This window comes from Diuraphis noxia, unplaced genomic scaffold, assembly GCF_037042655.1.
Source record: "Diuraphis noxia isolate RWA-SAM2 unplaced genomic scaffold, SU_Dnox_SAM2 contig0005, whole genome shotgun sequence".
NCBI lineage: Eukaryota > Metazoa > Arthropoda > Insecta > Hemiptera > Aphididae > Diuraphis > Diuraphis noxia.
The window spans coordinates 44,119,606-44,140,478 of NW_028301715.1; the positions used below are offsets into that span (position 1 = coordinate 44,119,606).

The 20,873-nt window shown below is 26.0% G+C and overlaps 2 protein-coding genes across 3 annotated transcripts; both read left to right on the plus strand.

Annotated features, from left to right (window-relative positions):
* Window positions 1–18: 18 nt before the first annotated feature.
* viaf (viral IAP-associated factor) lies at window positions 19–3,230 on the plus strand. Its single transcript, XM_015515057.2, has 5 exons — window positions 19–182; window positions 262–394; window positions 912–1,143; window positions 1,222–1,427; window positions 2,621–3,230. The coding sequence occupies exons 1-5, from the start codon at window positions 177–179 to the stop codon at window positions 2,728–2,730; spliced, it is 687 nt and encodes a 228-aa protein (XP_015370543.2). The 5' UTR covers window positions 19–176; the 3' UTR covers window positions 2,731–3,230.
* A 6,739-nt stretch (window positions 3,231–9,969) lies between these two features.
* LOC107171582 (chorion peroxidase-like) lies at window positions 9,970–20,873 on the plus strand. 2 transcript variants are annotated; one of them, XM_089229855.1, is made up of 15 exons: window positions 9,970–10,035; window positions 13,392–13,538; window positions 14,339–14,415; window positions 15,232–15,325; window positions 15,693–16,084; window positions 16,876–17,049; window positions 17,373–17,451; window positions 17,665–17,810; window positions 17,875–18,116; window positions 18,497–18,629; window positions 18,729–18,966; window positions 19,469–19,561; window positions 19,626–19,795; window positions 19,883–19,991; window positions 20,215–20,873. In XM_089229855.1, exons 1-15 carry the CDS (start codon window positions 10,028–10,030, stop codon window positions 20,291–20,293), a joined length of 2,181 nt encoding a protein of 726 aa, XP_089085981.1. In that variant the 5' UTR covers window positions 9,970–10,027; the 3' UTR covers window positions 20,294–20,873. The 2 variants fall into 2 exon arrangements, with proteins under 2 accessions (XP_089085981.1, XP_089085980.1); XM_089229854.1 differs by having other exon boundaries at window positions 10,000–10,111.

The window sequence follows — 20,873 nt, forward strand, 5'->3', positions numbered from 1 at the left end:
TATAATTTGATACTACTATTTTCATTTCCCATACCTAAATAGTAAATAGTATTTTCGTAGTTAAGATAATACTTAAATCTTTTAGTCTTTCACCCCTTTTATGGAATAAGTAGCAAACAGCAATAGCCTACTAGTTTACTTGAAATTGTTGCAGCCTACCGAACTCGAAATAAAAAATGCAGGTAAAAAGGATGTTATTATTTCTTATTTTCAGAAAACTAAATATGTTTTCAAATTGATACTACTTGTTACTGATTTCAGAACCCCAATGAAGACACTGAATGGAACGATATATTGCGTTCAAAAGGAATACTTCCACCTAAAAAAGAAAAAGAAATAACAGAAGAAGATGTCATTAATCTTGTAGAACAGACAGTCCGCGAAAAACAAAATGGTGAATTTGAAATTAATTCCTTAAATTTTATTTTTGACATTTAGATCTTTAGATTTTATAATATTTGATTTAGTAGTAAATAATTATTTATTACTATTTATTAAAATTTATAATTTGAGTTATTTCAATTTTATTATATATTAATAAACAATAGTCAGAGTACACCGTCTGCTTTTTAAATTTTAAAATTTTAAATATTATGTTTTTAGAGGTTTTTAATGTTCTTATATATTTATGTATAATATATGTAAGTGTCTTTAAAATTCATAGATTTTGACCTTAAAATTAATCTTGGAATTTTATTATGTAAAATAATATCTATTTCAAAATTGAGCTATTATATTTAACCGTATAAATTGTATGTGGGTCAATGCGTTCCCAATCCTCTTATATGGTAGAAATTCATCACCTTTTAATATTATCATAAGCTAATATTTAAATTCATTTAAATTATTATTAATTTTATTAAAATACAATATGTTCATCAATGATTTTAATTTTTTTTTACTCTACTCAGGAGAAAAAAAAGATATGGTTGATATGTCATTGGATGAACTGGATGAGTTAGAAGATGATGAAGATGAAAGAGTTCTAGAAGATTATCGTAGACGAAGAATAGCAGAGTTAAAAGAACAAGCACGAAAAGATGTTTTTGGTGAAGTGATAGAAATAAGTGGTCAAGATTTTGTGAGTCAAATCAATAAAGCAGGGTCTGGAATATGGGTGGTCTTATTATTACATAAATCAGGGTAATGATATAAATTATTTATTTAGGTTTTTTTTCTTTAATTTTATTAACTATTTATGCTATTTATTTCTTTTTACAGCATTCCAATTTGTGCATTGCTGAGTGAATATTTAAATCATTTAGCAAGAAAATTTCCTGCTACAAAATTTGTTAAAAGCATTTCAACAACTTGTATTCCAAATTATCCTGATAGTAATTTGCCAACTATTTTCATTTATTATGAAGGAGACCTAAAACAACAATTTGTGGGACCAAGAATATTTTCATTAACAACTACTCAAGATGGTAAGTGTTATACTTTTAACAATAATGAATTAATTTAGTATTCATTAATGAAGGCATAAGATTAATAAACCTATATTTAAATATGCATAATTCAAATATTTTATAGTAGATACATTTCGATAAAAATAAAAATTGAGAAACAAATAAATAATAAAAAAATAACTGCAGGCATTATAAACTAAGTATTTTAAATTTATAGCCTATAATCAAGTTTATATTGTGTCTTCTCATAACATTATTCCCTTATATCAACTAAAGCAAAACAATATTGTAGACCTGTCTGGCTGTTTCATATGCAGTACTTGTGTAGAGTAGGTTAAACTACTAAGGCAAACAATACTTAGCTGTTTAAAAATTAATTTGTTTGATATCTAAATTACTCATTGAATGACATCATATATTGACCATTAAATAGTCAAAAAAATAAATTGTCATTAAATTATTATTTATTTATGCGTATTTGTATGTGTACAACATGTTAAATATTATTGATACTTATTTAGGATTAGGTGAGGCTTTTATATTATTTTGTCCCTTCCTTCGCCATCTACTTCTTAATTGTTATAAAGATGTATACTAGTGTTAACAAAACGATAAAATAATTAAGATTACCCGGGTTCAAATTTAGCAATCCAGATTGAATTTTACAATGTACAATTTTGATACATATTATTATAAACCCTAGAATTCTTAAAAAGTTTGGCTTACATTAATTGCCCCCCTAACCATTCTAAAAAAATTCAATATGTATTATGTATACTAAAGTATTAAAATAATACAACGATTCAGAATTAATAATTGCATTACCCTATGATAATAGGACACTAAGTATGTGGTGAATTATCAATTGTTTCATACCTTTTTTGGACTAATATGTTATTAATGCCATTTTTCTATTTATTTTATGAAGTTTAAGTAATATTATGTGCATGTTTAAATACTTCGTTAATTGATCATTCCAATTATATACTTGTGTAGACATTAACAGAATAATTAATTAATCATATTTTTACTAACCAAACTAGTTTTGTCCATTTAATGCACTCAATTATATTGTGTAATTAATAATAATAATAAAAAAAAATTATTTACTTGTAAATAAAAATGTATTTATATTTTATAATAATTTTCTCATATTAATCCTAGATAATATAATATTTTTTTTTTATTGAATTGCATTTTATTCATTTCAGAGTTTGAGTGGATGTTGGGTCAAACTGGTGCTGTGAAAACAAAGTTGAAAGATAATCCTAGACCAAAGACTAGAGATGTGTTGTTTGACAATTTACTCACTAATATATGAAGAAATGGCTCAATATGTTTTTAAGTTTATATTTATTTTATACATTTCTTCCTTACTGTTTTACGTTTGTCAATTTTTTTTATAACTAATCATCCCGTGTTTGTTTTTTATTTATTTTTAATAACAAAATAAACAACAATTTTTGTACAATTAATTATATTCAAAAATTATTTTGTTAATTTATCCATACACAAAATATAATATATTGTACATAAACATATATATTTTATTGTTTAATGGTCTTAAAATTAAAACAATTCTCAATAATTCATGATTTTTTATTTCTTGAAATTAATAATTATTATTGAATAGTAATATCTAAATTTTGTTTCCCATTTATACCTACTGCAAGAATCAAAACTATTAAATTAATCATTTATTTTGATTGTTTTATTAAAAAAATGTTTGTAATTTGTGCTTTATGGCATATATAGTAATAAGGCTATTTATAACATAATTATACTGATATTGCATACAATAAAAAAACTTGCAATTCCTTTTTTATGATTTCATTATTTTCAAAACCCATATTATGTTATTCTGTACATAACATATTGAACTTACTTAATTTAGTAACAGTTCATAATATTTAAAATCTAGTCAATCAACTTCATGGATATTTTATGATGTCGAAGTTAATCCATTTTAATAAAATTAATTTATTAAAGGTAATACTTATCATCTACCTAATGAATTACTCAAAATATATTTTATTTATTAGTAATGTATCGTAATAAATTCTAAAGTAATACATTTTTATCTTGTCCGAGTTTGAACTGACTGTTTATATGAGCTTTTCATTAAACTTGAAAATACGAGGATAGTGATGTAAGAATTATGATTTAATTGAGGTTCCTTTATAAAATCTGGTGTATAAGTAGTAGGTACAACACATTAATTTTTAAGGATCAAATTTATTATTGAATAATTAGTAATTAATTTAATATATATTATATTATATAATCCGATGAACAGCGGTGGTTCTAAATTTCTAATATACCACATACACAGACTGACACTACGTACAAATATAGATGATAACAAATGTTCGGCATTCAAATTAACGTGGAAAATATTAAATGTGTTCATTGACTGCAGTTAGGCTCGCAACTTTTCTACAATTTCTGTTTTTGAGAGTAATTTATCTACTAAATAAAATATTTTAATGTGCACACTGCGCTGAGCAAAGAGAAATCAAATGTATTGTGTAAGAAAAAAGAATTAGTAAGATGTACGCCATAACGAACATAAATAATTAAAATTTGCAAGTAAATCATAGGATTTACATCACAGAATAAAACCACGAATAAAAATTATTCAAAACAAAAACAATTAAGAACAATTAATAAATTAATGCTTTCATCAATATTTACCACGGCGCGTTAGGTAGGCAATTTAGGTCCATTATCGTGACTTAATATTCAAAAAATCACAATATACCTTATCGACATTACGTCATGTCATCATGAATAAGTCAAGTGTCGTAAAAAAAAATAATACATAGGCTTAAAACTTAAGTCAACTTATAGTGATCCAGACAATCCAGTTAATGGTTTACCTGGGAATCGGGATTCGGGAAGGTATTTTTAAAGATTGAAATTAAATTATTTTATGCGTTGGTGTTGGTCTACGGTTATTGGTTTATAATTCAGGGTTTCCCAACCGGTGTGCCGCGAGGCCCATATTGGTGTGCCGCGAAATTTCATGACTATTAATAAACGTTTACGTAACATTTCAGTAATTGGTTAAAATAGTTTTAATGATTCTCTTATCGGGGATATGTTCACTATTTCTTATTAAATAATTTAAAATATTAGTCAGTTAGTCGTTTGTTGTCTGCTGTGATGAGTGTGATTGTAATGTATCTTGTTTTTACATTTCAATAAATTAAATATTTAGGATAATTATATTAATATTTTTTCCATTTTAAACTGTTATCTAGTAATATTATACTGATATAGTGATATACAACAACTTTGGTAATAATATTTAATATCTATGAAAGTCTGGTATAAAAAAATATGTATAAATATTATATTATAAGTCAGTGACAAGTGTGCCGCGGCTAAATATGATGGGTTGGGATTAGGGTGCCGCGAGGGAAAAAGGCTGGGAAACGCTTTTTAATTTTTCGAACAAAGTTCGATATGCTTTTTCTATGAATCTTTATTGTTGGGTAAAATAATTAATCTTAAAATAAATCGACACAAGAAAATATTATTTCGATTTTAAAGTTATCCTATCCAATCAATACCTATACTATTTAAAGATTAAATTAATTAAATGCGTAAGTTCATAGTTACCTATCGTATATATATATATTATATCGAACATCAGCATATCAAATACTATAATACTACAGTACAGTTTTTTGAACACTTTATTCATTCATCATTGCTAGTTGACATGTAGGTACGATCACTAAAAAATAATGAGAATTATTTTCGTATAAGCAATTTGTCTAGAACCCGTTAATAATGTTCGATCAGATTCTTTTTTTCTTTTTAACAAACGGTATACTACCTACTGCTTTGAATACGTGAATAACAAAATTAGTTATACTTAATATGTATAGACACATCATGTATTTTTTCAACAATTATCCAGAACTAATTGAAGATATTTCGTTTTTTTTTTTTTTTTTTATAGATAATGTGTTTTGTGTGAGTTGGTACTTTGGTAGGCATAAATGTGGTAACGGATCTTTCGATGGATAAGTAGGCATAATGTGTAGGTACATTGCCCGGAAATTATACTATTGACCGATTTTGATGGATAATGTTGACAAAATTATACCTATACGAACTTTATTATAGGATTGCCCAGTACAGGTCGTGGTAACCTTAGTTGAAATGGGTTTCTTGTCACCAATTTTATGTTATGATTAAATTACATTACCTAAGTATTTGGACATCTGGTAAGTTCGTATTTGAGAACCAGATAATAATTATCATCTAGGCTCTCTAATTGGTAAATATTAGAAACCATAGACCTTATAATACTTAATACTTATTATTTTATATTTATAGATTATTGTATTTTGTCGTCAAGACAGGCTACATTACTGTATTTTTTCGATAAGATAGCCTACATCACTGCGAGATGTTTTCGTTGTTAATTTTATTGTTTTTTAGTAGGTAATACACATTACATACTACACAGACACAGTTCTTTTCTAGTTCGATAAGGTCTATGTTTAAGTATCGAAGTTACTAAAGTTAGTAATAAATTTAAACTGTTTTGATTTTAAAGCGTATATTTTTATCATGGTTAAACCGTTTAACCACGTTATTTGCAAATCGCAATCTCAACTTTGAACTTTTAAATGACAAATTTATACATTTTTAATCGAATAATTTGAAATAGGCGAAACTGTAGTCTATAGATAAATCAATTTTATGAAATTCACAAACACATAATAGGTTTATGACAGAGGAACACAAATAGGCATGTTTTGTTATCTGTAAACATAAATAGGATAACCATTTAATACGTCATTAAACAAATATTAATAACATTTTAGGATTAATTAAAATATGCTATAAGCTAATTTTTAACATAAATATTCTGTTTTTGGACTGGATAGAAGATTTTTATTTCTGACCGATTTTTCGTAAGATTTTAGTTGTCGTGGTTACTTATTAGCAAATATATATTTATGGTTCATAGATTTTCATTGTAGATGAAAAATATCGAGTAGCGTGATAAAGTTTTTTTTATTCACAACTGATTTTTAACTTTTCTTTATTTGTTTTTCATAAAAGTTCTGATAAATTTATAAATTCTTTCATCAATCATTAATTGGCTACAATATCTTTAAATATGTAAATAATAAATACCTACCTAATTAAAGACTTCACTGTAGCACTTATGAATTACAATAATATGCAAATAACTGATATAAAATTCAGTTTAGTTATAGAATTTAGTACTTATAATCACAATATAGGTAATAATATTATGTTTAATGTTTATGAACAAAATATATTATTAACCAGTAAAATCATTAGTAGTTATCATGAATACTGAAGTAAAATTTACTTTTAAGTTCTAAGCTATAGTTTATTACATTTTATAAAACGAAATTACTTCTAAACTTCTTCGTAATATATCACGATAAGGTAAAAGGTACAGACATTCCCCTACCGTCGATTGTGCCAGCTACGTCTATATAAAATGTATTGCCTTATTGGTGTAACCGAAATGGCTGACAAGTGTAATTGATAAAACATGTAGGTTTTTGTTCTTATAAATATACATTTAAATATAATATATATACTATAGTTAAAAATAATCATATTATAATGTTTAAATTGACTAAATTAATCTAACAATAAAAGTTTATTACATGGTATTAGTTAGTGCTTTAGCGCTCTATAGAGCATCCTACCCAAGTAAATCTTCTTAAGTTGGTAATTACCACCCCAATTTATCAACAGTCCTTTTTCGTACATAGATATTTGTCTATTGAGATTCGAATGACAGAACGCAATACAGGTGAATTATTATACTTGATTATTTAATATATTAATATATTGACAGTAAAATGATAAAGAATTCGTTATAATGTAATTATATTATTATATACACGTCATATATAATATATTAACTGGTTTTGTCCATCGCTTCATAATCATCCGACATAAAATACGACATATTCTTATTATATTCAATCATAGGGTGGGGGGGATAAGGGTGTCATATCCCCCCCATGAACTATTTTTATGCGTAATTTATAGTTCTTCGATAGTTTTGGTTTACTCAGAAAAAAAATGTAGTGTGTAATGTGTACCTACATAATTAGTTTTAATTTAATTAAATTTTTTAGTGATGTTAAATATTATCATACATATTATCATGACAAAATAAACAATTATTTTGTCATGCATATTATTATAAAGTATGTATAATTCATAGACCTAGATACTAGTATATACTAAGGCACTAGTATAAGGTCTATTATTGTATAATTATGTTAAGTAACATTTTATAAAATGTTAATTTTGAATAATATGTTACCTGTATTATTTATAAAATATAACATTGTGATTTGTACCTCATTACCCATTCCTAATTCCTAAACGGAGTGTTAGATGAGATGGCCAAGAAGCCAAGGAAAATAGAAATTTTCCTTTAGTTAATAAAAATGATATAGTTAATAGGTATACAGTAAATATTATATAGTTAAAATAATATATTAAACTTACATGTACATACATTATGTATTTACGAATGGGAAACATTTATTGATTAATATTTCAATTTGAAAGTCTAAATTTATTAAAAAGTTTGAAGTTTAAAGTTGAAGATTAAAATGTTTATTCTAAGTTGTTCAGGGGGATAACGTAAATTAAAATATAAATCCAGTGGAAGGGTGTATGGAGGGCGAAGTCCCCCACGGGTCTGTGACAAGTCAAATCTGAATATCCCCTTCCTTTCGAAAAAGCCCACTGTAAGTCAATATGCATATACATTAATAACAGCACGTGTATATGGCGATTGTTTGGCGTGAATGCAGCAAAGTCTAGTTATACGTCATAGTTTTAGCATCACTTTTACATTTTCATATCTACAGTTGCATTTATGCATATTTCGTATTCATAATATAAGTAATTGCATTTATTTTTCATGAAAATTTGGTAAGCACTGTTACATAGTATTTTAATTGATACATCTTTGAAACAATAGAAAAACTCATAATGCACGATGTACTTAAATATTATATTATTATAATATTATGTAATATGCGGAGAAAGTTGAAATAGTTTATATAAATCAAATGACCAAAAAAAAAAAATTGTTATTTTAGTAAATTACGAGTTTAACATTAAATTATTTTAAAATTCGTTTTTTATAGTTTAATCATTAACGATCCGTCTGTCATGTTTTGATTTATATTTTATATTATTGTCAAAGCCATACCAGCAAAATATTATATTTGTACACAAAAATAATAGTTCATAAGCTTCTAAGTTTTAAATAATATTAATTACTGTAAAATGTTACATACATTTTTTTTCGAAACATAATATGTTTAAATATTAAATCTATAGTATCAATATTTTATATAATAATTATTAATTATTGAAAACTTACTATCCTTTTAATATTATTGCAATAATTTATAGTTGCATATTGTTTTTTTTTTTGTGGAAAAATTACTAATCGTTATTTACTATAATACACAACAAACATCATAGTGATTTTTTCACCGAGTATATATGTTTATAATAAAATATATACTTAAATACTGATCCCATCACATGCCACGTGTTACGCATCACTTTTTTTGAATATTTTTCATCAGGAATTATAATATTACTTATACCTACTTAAACAGTGTACTGATGATGCGCTAAATCATACATTTTCAGAATATCGTCTCCGACCGCAGTGCATACTGTGAAAGGCATCTTTTATTTTTAGTCATAAACAATATATTTATATCGCTGCTAAATATGGTTTCAGAGATTTTAGTAGAGGTTAAGAGAGTGTATTGTGTAATAGTATAATAACGTTATTCGCTATATAACTGGATAACCAGAAGAAGAAAAAAATTATTTACTTTCTCCACTGACTACTAATTGAATAGCAATATAATATTATTCTATATTACTATGCACCCATCGAACAATGAACCTATTTTTATTGTTAAAAATATAATTAAGTACCTATCTAGTATCTATATAATATATAATATATTGGTATATTTGTTTTCCAATATTTGAGTGATGTGAGAATATGTTTTTAAACGATAGGTACTAATTATTAATAGGTAATTAAAACCTCGTAAAGTCGTAACATTCGTTAAGTATGTGTGATTTATCACATCAAGTTATGTTTTTCTCCAAATATAAATTCGAGTACGATAATATTTGCAGTTAGACTTTATTTCAAAACCATATTTTATAATAGATGATCTAGTATACCATCTGTCCATATTTAAAGAATAGCAATTATAAGATTTATGTTTTGTGTTAGTGCCAATCTATGGTTTGAAATAAGACGTGTACCTATATAATGGGTGTATATGGAACAATCTGCTAGGCTGATGCGATTTCCGAGTGTGATTTTTTTACTCAGATTATGCACTTTACCGGTGTGACGCCATACATTTTCCGAATTGTCCTTGACTATAGTGAAAGGCATCTTGTATTTTTACCGTCTTATATGTAAATTGGGTAGGGGGAATTTTTGTGAAAAAAGGGGTCATCGAGACTGTTTCTAGTACTGTACTCACATGTTTCTTATGCGTAATAGTAAATACACGTGCACAGTGCAGTAGGAAATCGCTTTAATGGATAGGTAAGTTATTTAAGTGCTAAATTTGTAATAATAAAACAATAATGAAACACCGTGGAACATACAGTTCAAAATTAAAGTAATTAAAGTATTTAATTTTTATAAAATAAAATCAGATAATTGTATAACGATTATTTTTGAAATTTTTGAAGTTAATTTTTCTTAATCACTTCTTCGGTTTTAAAGTAAACTTATTTTTGGATAAATTTGTTTGTTAACTAGGTTGTTTAAATTAAATTTAAAAAAAAAAATTAATCGTACGTGATTTTTTACTAATGTGTAAATTGAAGTAAAAATATAGTTAGAAATGTTTATAAAAAATTATTGTAAAACCTAGATTAATTTATATGTAAAATTAATTTAAGAAACTGTTATATCATTTATATGTAATTAAATACCTTCATTTTTGTTGCAAGCTAATAACCTTAGCAGTTGAAGATATACCATGAATTGAAAAAAACCTAGATTTAAGTTTACCTATAATATAATTTAAAATACGTCACTATTCTCCTCATCTATGTTAATTCGTTTAGTACCTATACTTAAATTTGTATTTATATCGCAGTTACGAGTATCAGACGATTTCCAATAAAACTTACAATCTTAATGCTGAACTCAATACAATTTAGATAAAATATAATGATAATACTACGATAATCGTGTTTATGTGATTTAAAATTATTATTTATTCAATGAAATTAAATGCCAAATGTTATAAATACATTACGGGGAATCAAGAAAGCTTCAAATTGTATTTTTGTGCACTTATTTAAAAAAAAAAATTGAATATTTGAAATTATAAACATTAGGTAGGTATGTTATTATTATTGTTATTACAGCCTTTACGTATTTTGTTTAATATTAGCAAACCATCCTACTACCTCTACCTCATGTTTATTGAGTACTCTATATTACCTTGAACACTATTATTTAAAAGTTAATTTACTATGAAATAGAAAATATACCAAAAAGAGTAACAGTTATTTTTGGTTTGAAAAACATTTACCTGTTATGAGCACATTTTTCAATAGGGATATCTGTATTAATTGACAAAATTCAGTAATTAAATGTGTGAGTATTAAGTACCAGAATGTATTAATATAATATTATAAAGTTAAAAAATTGAAATGTTTGGGAGAATTATGTTAGTAAGTAATATTATGTTATAATCATTTACCAATTGACATAATACGATGGGATTTCGTGTGAAAACGAATTTCAGGAAAGCTAAAAGAAGGTATATTATTAAAAGAATATACATACCTGACAATATGATATAGAATAAAGTATTTCACCATATGACTCTTTGATAATAAAAAAACATAATTTCTATTGGGTGTCTACTTTCTCTGCTGATGGTCAATTATATTTGGCATGGCATTGTGTGTTATTATTTTTATACTAATACATTTAAAATCTGTATTTATCTATTGATTCAAATATTTAAACACTCAAGACTTATAATAGTATACAAGATCGTTATTTTTTAGCAATTTTTTTTTTAATGTTTCACCAATGCCGTAAAAAATGTGAAGGTGTATTATTAATAATTTAACGAATCATTACAAATTATCAGAAACATATAATGTACCTACCTATGTCGTGATTTTTCTAGTAATAATTAAGAAATCCTTTTGTCAATCATTTCTTCATATTTATTTTTTACTATTATGTAATAAGTATTTAGTGTAATCATTTTTTATGGAAATTAATATTGATAATGCTTTAATGGTTTTTTAGTAGGTATATACATAATCACATTCACTGCATTAGAATTGTATTTTTGCTAAATCTAGCACCTAACATTTCAATATTCAATTTGTTTGTATATTATTTGATGTAAAACATTTAAATTATTTATTATTAAATTACTCCTCATTAAATGCTTAATGCACATGAAATTATACACTATAGAAATTGTGACCATGATATTTAAATGAAGCCCCGCATGATGGCAAATATAATATTAATATTGTTCAGATGTCAGTGAAAGTGTGGGTGAGCCAAAAACACAATATAATGGTTCGCGTTAATAATATATTCTTGCTACGTAAATCGGTTGTATAAAATCTTGATAGAAAATTTAATCTAATCATTTATGTAATTCTTGGCTTGAAGTTTTCTCTAAAACCATTTATTCAAACTAGGTATATCTACCGTTAGACGATTAAAATCTAAAACATCTAACCTAACCTTTTGGATGACGACGTACATACCTAATTAGTACCGGAAAACGTGTAAGGTATACCAATTAATTAATATAATAAATATAACATTATCTATTAAGGCACGTTAGCACGACAAGTGTCAATGGATTAAAATCTATGAAAACATTTTCTTCATATTGAAAACCTTTGAAATATTTTAATAAATATTTTTAAATTAAACTATTCGATAATTTTTAAACGCCTATTTTATCTATTTTTGTGAAATCTTGAATTGGTGAAAACTAACTGTCAAAGATTAGCAGTTACATATATACATTATACATATAGTTGAATTGTGTTATAAATTAAAGACAAATTGCGGACGAAACTAATTGATACACTAGAAATAAAAAAAAAATAGGCATGTAAGTAATAATATACAATATAACACAAATATGCATCATATAAAAATAATAATGAACTATACAATTATTTCTATAATTATTAAATGTTATTTCTATACTTATATAATGAACATTTTTTAGAAGTTTTAATGTATAATTTTAATTATTGTATTGGTTATTCGGATGAATTAATTAAATACTAAGATATGGAGTATCACGTATGAGTATGTAGGAATTTTATGTTTAATATACCTATAATTAATTTTTAGCTAAAAATAAGCTGAATATTTTAGAAAATGAATAAAACAAGATGTATTAATTTCAAAAAAAAATTTTCTCTCATTCACTATGGTTATGTAACTTACGCCATCGAAGAAAATTAAAATGGCTGGTTCAAATAAAATAATTAGGATTACATTAGTTGAAAGTACAATTATACTGAACCATGAATATAATATAACATATTATATTATTATTATATTATCTTTTTAATTATAAACCGTAAAGGTCACTGGTCATTCTTTGAATTATAAAAATTTAATATTCAGGCAACTCTCAATTGTGACATTTTGGATTTCAAACATGTTTGTCAATCTTACTTTTAGAGTATAAATTATTTTAATAAATTAGTATTAATTACATAAAAATTAAAATGACTTATAAGACTATAAACAGTTCTATATTTTAAATTATAAACATGTATATTCCATATTCCATAATATGTAAAATTGGTACACATATAAAAGTAGTTATTTTTATTGTACAGGAATGATAGTAAAACAATTTTAATTTTTCAAATTTATTTCAGAGTATTTATAATTGTCAGTTCAATACTGACAATATGCACTTTCGGAAAAACTCAATCTGTGGATGGCGAATGCGCACTTCAATTAACTGGTTCAGGAAGGACTAGTTTCTTTGATTTTAATACTAACACTTTGAGGGGTGGTCCACTGTAAGTGTAAAAATTATTTATGACTTTTTAAATATTAAAATATGTTAATCAATTATTAGTCAAGTTAAATCTACATAATATTATGTATTCTGCCTATTTTATATTCCATAAGGAAATTAGAATCAATATAAATCTGAATACTTGTGTAACTCACCTAAAAGTTAGAATATTGTGTACAATTATATAATTTAATTACACCATCATTATTTATATTATGTTACAAACATCAAAGAACGAAAAAAATGATTATGGTCTTAATATATAAAATATAAAGTAGGTATATGTATGTCGTATAGATACTAAATATTAAATGTATAACTAAAACATATATTAAATTTTAAATAATGATGATTTCTATTAATTGGTAATAATTAATACCATGTATATTTAAAATAAATATAATAAGTACTCATCGAAAGAATTATGTTTGTACGAAGCACCTATATTTTAGGGTATAATGTATATAGTGCATATATTATTACAAACAATTAATACAATTTAAGATAACATATAGCCGCTGTATCACAAATTCCGTTCATAAATTTACAATTAATTAATAATCATTTAATAAAAATGATTAAAATAAATCAACGATAAAAACAATATAGTTTCAAAAGTCATATGAAAAATCAAAAAGCTAACGTGTTCTTAAAGTTTTCATCAATGCATTATGTCAAGAAAAATTTAAATAATAATAAAAAAAAATGAACATTATAAATTTATTATAATATAAGTACGAAATATAAAATTGAACACAAATTAATGATTTTAAATCCACTTTTGTTTTTTTAATATTCAAGTGGTTTTGGTCTACCAGGTCAATGTATCACGTACGAAGCAGTAAACCAAGCATATATAGATGCGAGAAAAAGAATAAGTAAGTATAAACACAATCAATGTCTAAACTCAGTTTAAATACCTTTAATCGGATAATCGGAATATTGATTTATATTAGTGCGATAAATTATATTTTCAAAACAATAATTGTTTAGAAGTTCCTAAAAACGTATGAAACTCAATTTGTATTTAATTTTACCAGGTGTCATGTGAATTGGTTTAATATATTTTAAATGTACGATTGCAAAAAAATCAAATATACAAAAAATTCAAGCTTTTTAAAACATTGCCCTAAGAAAAATCACAAATGCCCCTACCTTTGTATCCAATGTTACGCTCCATAACGATCTAAGAATAACAACAGTAACTTAAAAATTTAAGAACACAAAATAGGTAGTGTCACCAATGGGTGGCTTCTTTCCTCAAAAAATTCATATGTAAATACCCTATGCACATTTGCTTATTGTTCTAGTTAAGAACATATTGTAAATTTCTTATAAAAAAAAAAAAAAAAATGTACTATTCGTAAATATTAATTTAAGTAAAAATGCAAAAAAAACTGAAATAATTTACCAATGCAGATAGATGATAATCAGTATCGGTGAAAGGATTTACAGTTTTCACAACCGGTTTTACTGGATCATTGTTGTCGGAGGATCCGAATACTTTTTGTATCCATTTAAATATTGCAAAATAGTAAATATATACTAGGTATTGATTGTAGAAAGGAGATAAAATAATAGATAAATAATGTTTGCGTTCCGTAACCTCTAATATAAATACAATCACAAATTACATTTCAATATAATTACAATCATTCCGAAGGACGAATTAAATAAACATTTGATTATTTCAGATGTGGCACAAACAAATAAAGAGAAGTGGACGGCTCAAGAGTTGGCATCTGTCGGGGAATTATTGTTGGACATTTCCATACAGTTAACTAAAAAGTAAGGTATACTTATAAAAAGTACGTGAACATGCATTGCAGCCAGTGGCAGATTTGATGGGGGGGGGGGGGGGCGTGACAATTACCCATCACTATTCACTAGGGCTTTTTTTACTTGAATTATGCGCCTTATGATAAAATGAGTATAAAATTCATAAGTCATAACTACAACTTCAAACTTATAAACAAATAATATAAAAAGGGTATTTTTTTTTTTTAATATGAAAGTTGGAGATGTGTATTCAGTTAATTCTGTGTTAGTAACTATCAATCTATGATACTAACCCCTTCTTCGAATAATCTTCAGATCCGCTACTGATTTCAGTAGACTAATGTAATATTATAATCATTACGCTTACAAATTACAGTTATGGACTTTCGTACGAAGAAGTAGAGAAAGGATTGCCTCAGATAGATACTTCGAGAACTTTGATCAGAGAAGTATGTCCGGCTTTCTTGTCCAACGTCGAGTGCAGACCGGGCAAGTACAGAAGATATGATGGTCTGTGTAACAATGTCAAGCATCCTACATGGGGTGCTACCAATACACCCTTTTCCAGACTAGTAGGACCATTATTTTCCGATGGTATGAGCGCACCAAAAGTGAGCAGCCTCAACAACCGAGAACTACCATTAGCCAGAGTGGTCTCTAGGACGATGCATCCCGACGAAGGGTACCACGAACACGCGGCTACAGTGATGTTGGTGGCTTTTGGTCAGTTTATGGACCATGATTTCACACTCATGGGAACGCCCGCAGGTAAATCTTGGCTTAAAAATATTTTAGATAAAGGATATTCAATTATGATAAAATTGAACTAAAGTAGTTATGTGGTATATTTTACAAAGATATTGGGTTGTGGTATTGGTATATTTACCTAAATGTTCGGATCGTTTAAAACCAGATATTCATGATTTATATTAGTCATCAACTATCGATTTAACTTTAATTTTTTTTTTAATTTAGTAAAAAATTATGGACATAATAATTTAAGTTACACAAAAATAATTATATGTTTTACTAATTATAATAATAGTATAGGCTAATATAGTGGCGCCCAACTCTATGTTAAGGTCGGGCCATGGCCCGACATATTTTGAAAATTTAAGATAGGGCCGCTTCATATTAACAAATTTCCTCTCCACGGTATGCTATTTTTTCCGATGTTAAGATATTGGGCCTCTTGAAATATTATTCGCCCAACTAGATTTTTAGGACTTCGGCGGCATCGACGTCACTGGCTCTAATATTGTGGTAAAATAATGAATAATGATAATAATAATTATAAATTATACCTACATAATTTTATAATAATAATAATTATAAATTTAATTTTATGATTAGTCTATGAGTGAAATTTTAAAATAAAATAAAATCGACAGCCACCAGTATTAAAACAGCGTTGGAAAGCTGGAAAGGTAGCATTATAAGTGAATCTAATGATTTTTATACATATGAATTGGAAGTTTTGGGCAGAGTTTAACATATTATGATGAATTTACTGGAATTTCAAAATGAAGGCTTATTAAAATAAAACATTATTTTTTTAGATCCAATTTCCAAGAATGAACCAGAAGAATGCTGTAATCGACCTCCACACTTAAAACATCCGTACTGTAACGAAATTCCTGTTCCTGACGATGATTACTTCTACAGTAAATTCAATGTGAAATGTATCGATTTTGTAAGAGCTTTTCCATCTGTAAGACCAGGATGTCGCTTAGGTATGGTAGTTATTGAGTCATTACAATTTTATTGATATCTATGTTATTTTAGGTTTAAATAAAAAAAAAACCAAAATGTATTAATAATAACTAATAAATTATTTAAAAAATAATTAGAATAATCTATGCTATTTTTAAAAAATAACTTCAGTTGGGAATAAAATCGCAATATGCTCATACATTCATAAGAAATATTTTACAAAAACAATACTTATTTTATTGTGTTTAAGACAATTTTCTAAATTAATAACTTCTTTTTTCACATAATTTTGTTGGTTCAGTTACTGATTATAATCATATAATTATGTATTATATTATTTTAGGTTCAAGAGTACCATTTAACACGCTGACAGGTGTAATTGATGCAAATACGGTTTACAGCGTAACTGAAGATTATGCCAGGTATTTAAAAATAATAAAAAGTTAAAAAATAACATAAACAATTTTAAATATTGACACACACATTTTGTTTCCATTTAGGAAAAAATTTGTTAGTATTTATACAGCTATAAAAACTAATGTAAAATTACAATATTATAATATTGAAACACTATATTTTAAATTTGATTATTTTTGACAAATATCTCTAACTATATAATATTTGATTACGTATAGACATTTAAGAACTGGTTATGCTGGTTTACTTCGCATGAACCCAGCATTTATCGATCAAGGATTAAAAGATTTGTTGCCTTTGAGACTTAAAGACCCCGATGAAGGATGTACTAGAGTGAACCGTTCACAATATTGTTTTGATGCCGGTATTTTAAATTATATTAATATTTACTATATACTATTATACCTATATATTTTATTTATTTGCAGGAGAAGTTCGAGTAAATGAACAACTCGTACTTGCTACTATGCATACTATATGGGCAAGAGAACATAATAGAATAGCGAAAGAATTAGGTAAAATAAATCCGCATTGGGATGACGAAACTCTTTTCCAAGAAGCAAGACGGATCGTTATAGCAGAAATCCAGCACGTAACTTACAACGAGTTTCTACCGACATTACTTGGGAAAGGAGTGATGGAAAAATTTGGATTGCTTTTACAAAAAGAAGTAATTAAAATATTCTATAAAGTTGAACTTGAAAGTTGAGTTATCTTATTGATACTCTATATAATGCAGCATTTTGCTCAGCATCCAAATGCTTGGAAAACCTATTAATTATATGTATTAATATTAGGTTGATATTTATTTATATGTTTATTACTTATTTAATTTATTGTAATAATATTTAGTTTTAGATATGTTTATACTTCATTGAGTGTTTCTAGTAGAAAATTAAGTTACTGCTTTATCAGTAGTTAATAATATGAATATGTAATTCATTAAAATATTATTTACATATTTTAATAATTTATCAATAACTATAATTTAAATACAATGTACCTATAGTTTTTAAGCGATTAAAAATGGGAATATTAATTATTATTTAGGGTTATTGGGACGGTTATGACCCGAATGTTAACCCCAACATTCTCTCGGAGTTTTCTGCAGCAGCTTTTAGGATTGGTCACACATTTTTGCCTACTTCGATTGAGAGATGGAGCAAAGCTCATAAATTTATAGGTAAATAATAATGAATCAACATTAATACATAAATAGTTTTAATAGTACATTAAAATATAAGTACAATTATTAAATAATTTTTAATTAATGTTCATTTAGCTTCTAAAAAATTATCCGACCTTATCCGCCGTCCATATGATTTATATAGAGCTGGAGTTCTCGATGAGTATATAATGGGTTTGACTAATCAAGTTGCTCAGGCTATGGACGATTCAGTAACACAGGAGGTTACGAACATGTTGTTAAAAAAACCGGGCCATAGGTTTGGAGTGGATTTAGTATCATTTAATATCCAAAGAGGCAGAGATTTTGGATTACCCGGGTTAATGGAGTACAGGTGAGATCTTACATTAAAGTTATATTAACACTGTATTTATTTTAAAATAACTTTAATTTATGCCATTTAAAATTTTATTTGAACAAATATTTGATTATTAGGTCAGTGGTAGTTGATATAATATTACTAAATGTTCTAAAAATACGGATACATCATTGATTGTTGTCAATTACAATAATTTTTTAATTACTTTACAACACTTTCTAAGAATTTTTCACAAATTAGTTCAACTAAGTTTCTTTATTATGCAGCTAGGTACTTAATAGACCCATATATAAATTATAAAATATCTTTAGAAGTATAGTCTTAGTTCTATACTTAAAACCTTGTTATGTGTACAATGATTTATTATTTAATTCAAATTCAATATAAATAATATAATATCAGACTAGGTGTCCTTATCAATGAGAAAGTACTTCAAAAATAATTATATACAGCAGAGTGAAGTCTTCGGTTTTTTTTTTTTTAAACACTAACCATTGCAATTATATGTTTGTATTAGAAAATTCTGTGGACTTCCTTCATCAGACTTATTTCAAAGTTTATCCGGAGATATGCCTAACTCCACTATTCACCGATATTCGACCATTTATGAGTAAGCGTGAATCTAAAAAAGAAGTTTAACGTTATAATTTATTAAATTAAATTTGTTTTTACAGCTCTCCAGAAGATGTAGATTTATGGTCTGGTGGTGTATCCGAAAAACCTTTACCCGGAAGTATGGCAGGTCCAGTATTCTCTTGTATTTTAGCTACTCAATTTAGTTATGCAAGAAGAGGTGATCGGTTTTGGTACGAACTGCCAAATCAACCATCTTCGTTTACTCCAGGTATTTAAAAAAATCTATATAATAAATGATGTAGTCGATTAAGAATTTAAAAAATCATCTTTTAAGACATGGATTAATATTATTTAGATCAACTTCGTGAAATCCGAAAAACTAGATTAGCTCGAGTGTTATGTGACAATACCGATTTGATCGACACTATTCAATTGTGGCCAATTGTTCTTCCAGATCATGAAATGTAAGAAATGCAGTATACATTATATTATAAGATAAATACTTTTATTAGTTTAGGTATCTGACGTTCACTACAAATTGTTTAAACATAAATTAATGTACTGTAATTCATTAATGAAGCTTTTAGATGAATGATTTATTGAAGAATGTTTGATGAATATTATCATGTACACTATACATAGAAAATAACAATTATTTTAATTAAATTAAGAACATTGTTTGTTTAGAAACCCTCGAGTACCATGCCGCAGTGGAATTATTCCATCACTAAATCTACACAAATGGGCTGATTTTCCGACGTCATAAAACATGAGTTCGTTCACTTCTGATCAAATTCTACCTATTATATTATAAACAGAATGTTACTAATGATTGATTTTTAAAATTGTATGTCAAATTACACCGATTACAGTGATTCATTTACTGTATAATATATTGGTAATTTTATAAACACACAATCAATCATTTTTTTCTATAATATTGTTGTTATTTTTTACTACATAAATAAGTGTTAAATCCGAAAGAATTCATTTTAACTAAACTTAATTCGAGCGCTACATTATTTAAAAAGTACTTAACAAGTATTTTAATAAATTTTTAACTGTCGAGTTCCTTGTTTTTTTTCACTCCATGTTAACTTCACTGATAATAAGTTAACCAATCAAAGCGCGAAGTGTAAATACCATTGTTTTTTATTTTTGTACAATTGTTTTCTTACAATTAAATATGATATATATTTTATTTAAAATGATTATTTATTGCAGATTATATTTCTAAGAAATTTTATATTATTATGCATTTAGTGTGTACAAATGAAAAAAAAAATAGTAAGTTATAATGAAAAAGTCAAAAATGTATGTGATAAAATAAAATACCTAATAATTGA

What these genes read in the sequence shown, in the direction of transcription:
- viaf (XM_015515057.2), top strand. An exon ending in AGTCCGCGAAAAACAAAATG is followed by an intron (nt 395 to 911) that starts GTGAATTTGAAA and finishes TACTCTACTCAG; the next exon opens with GAGAAAAAAAAGATATGGTT. An exon ending in TTATTATTACATAAATCAGG is followed by an intron (nt 1,144 to 1,221) that starts GTAATGATATAA and finishes TTCTTTTTACAG; the next exon opens with CATTCCAATTTGTGCATTGC.
- LOC107171582 (XM_089229854.1), top strand. Translation starts at nt 10,077, where the DNA reads ATGAAACACCGTGGAACATACAGTTCAAAATTAAA. An exon ending in ACTTTGAGGGGTGGTCCACT is followed by an intron (nt 13,539 to 14,338) that starts GTAAGTGTAAAA and finishes TTAATATTCAAG; the next exon opens with TGGTTTTGGTCTACCAGGTC. An exon ending in GTTCTTCCAGATCATGAAAT is followed by an intron (nt 19,992 to 20,214) that starts GTAAGAAATGCA and finishes TTGTTTGTTTAG; the next exon opens with AAACCCTCGAGTACCATGCC.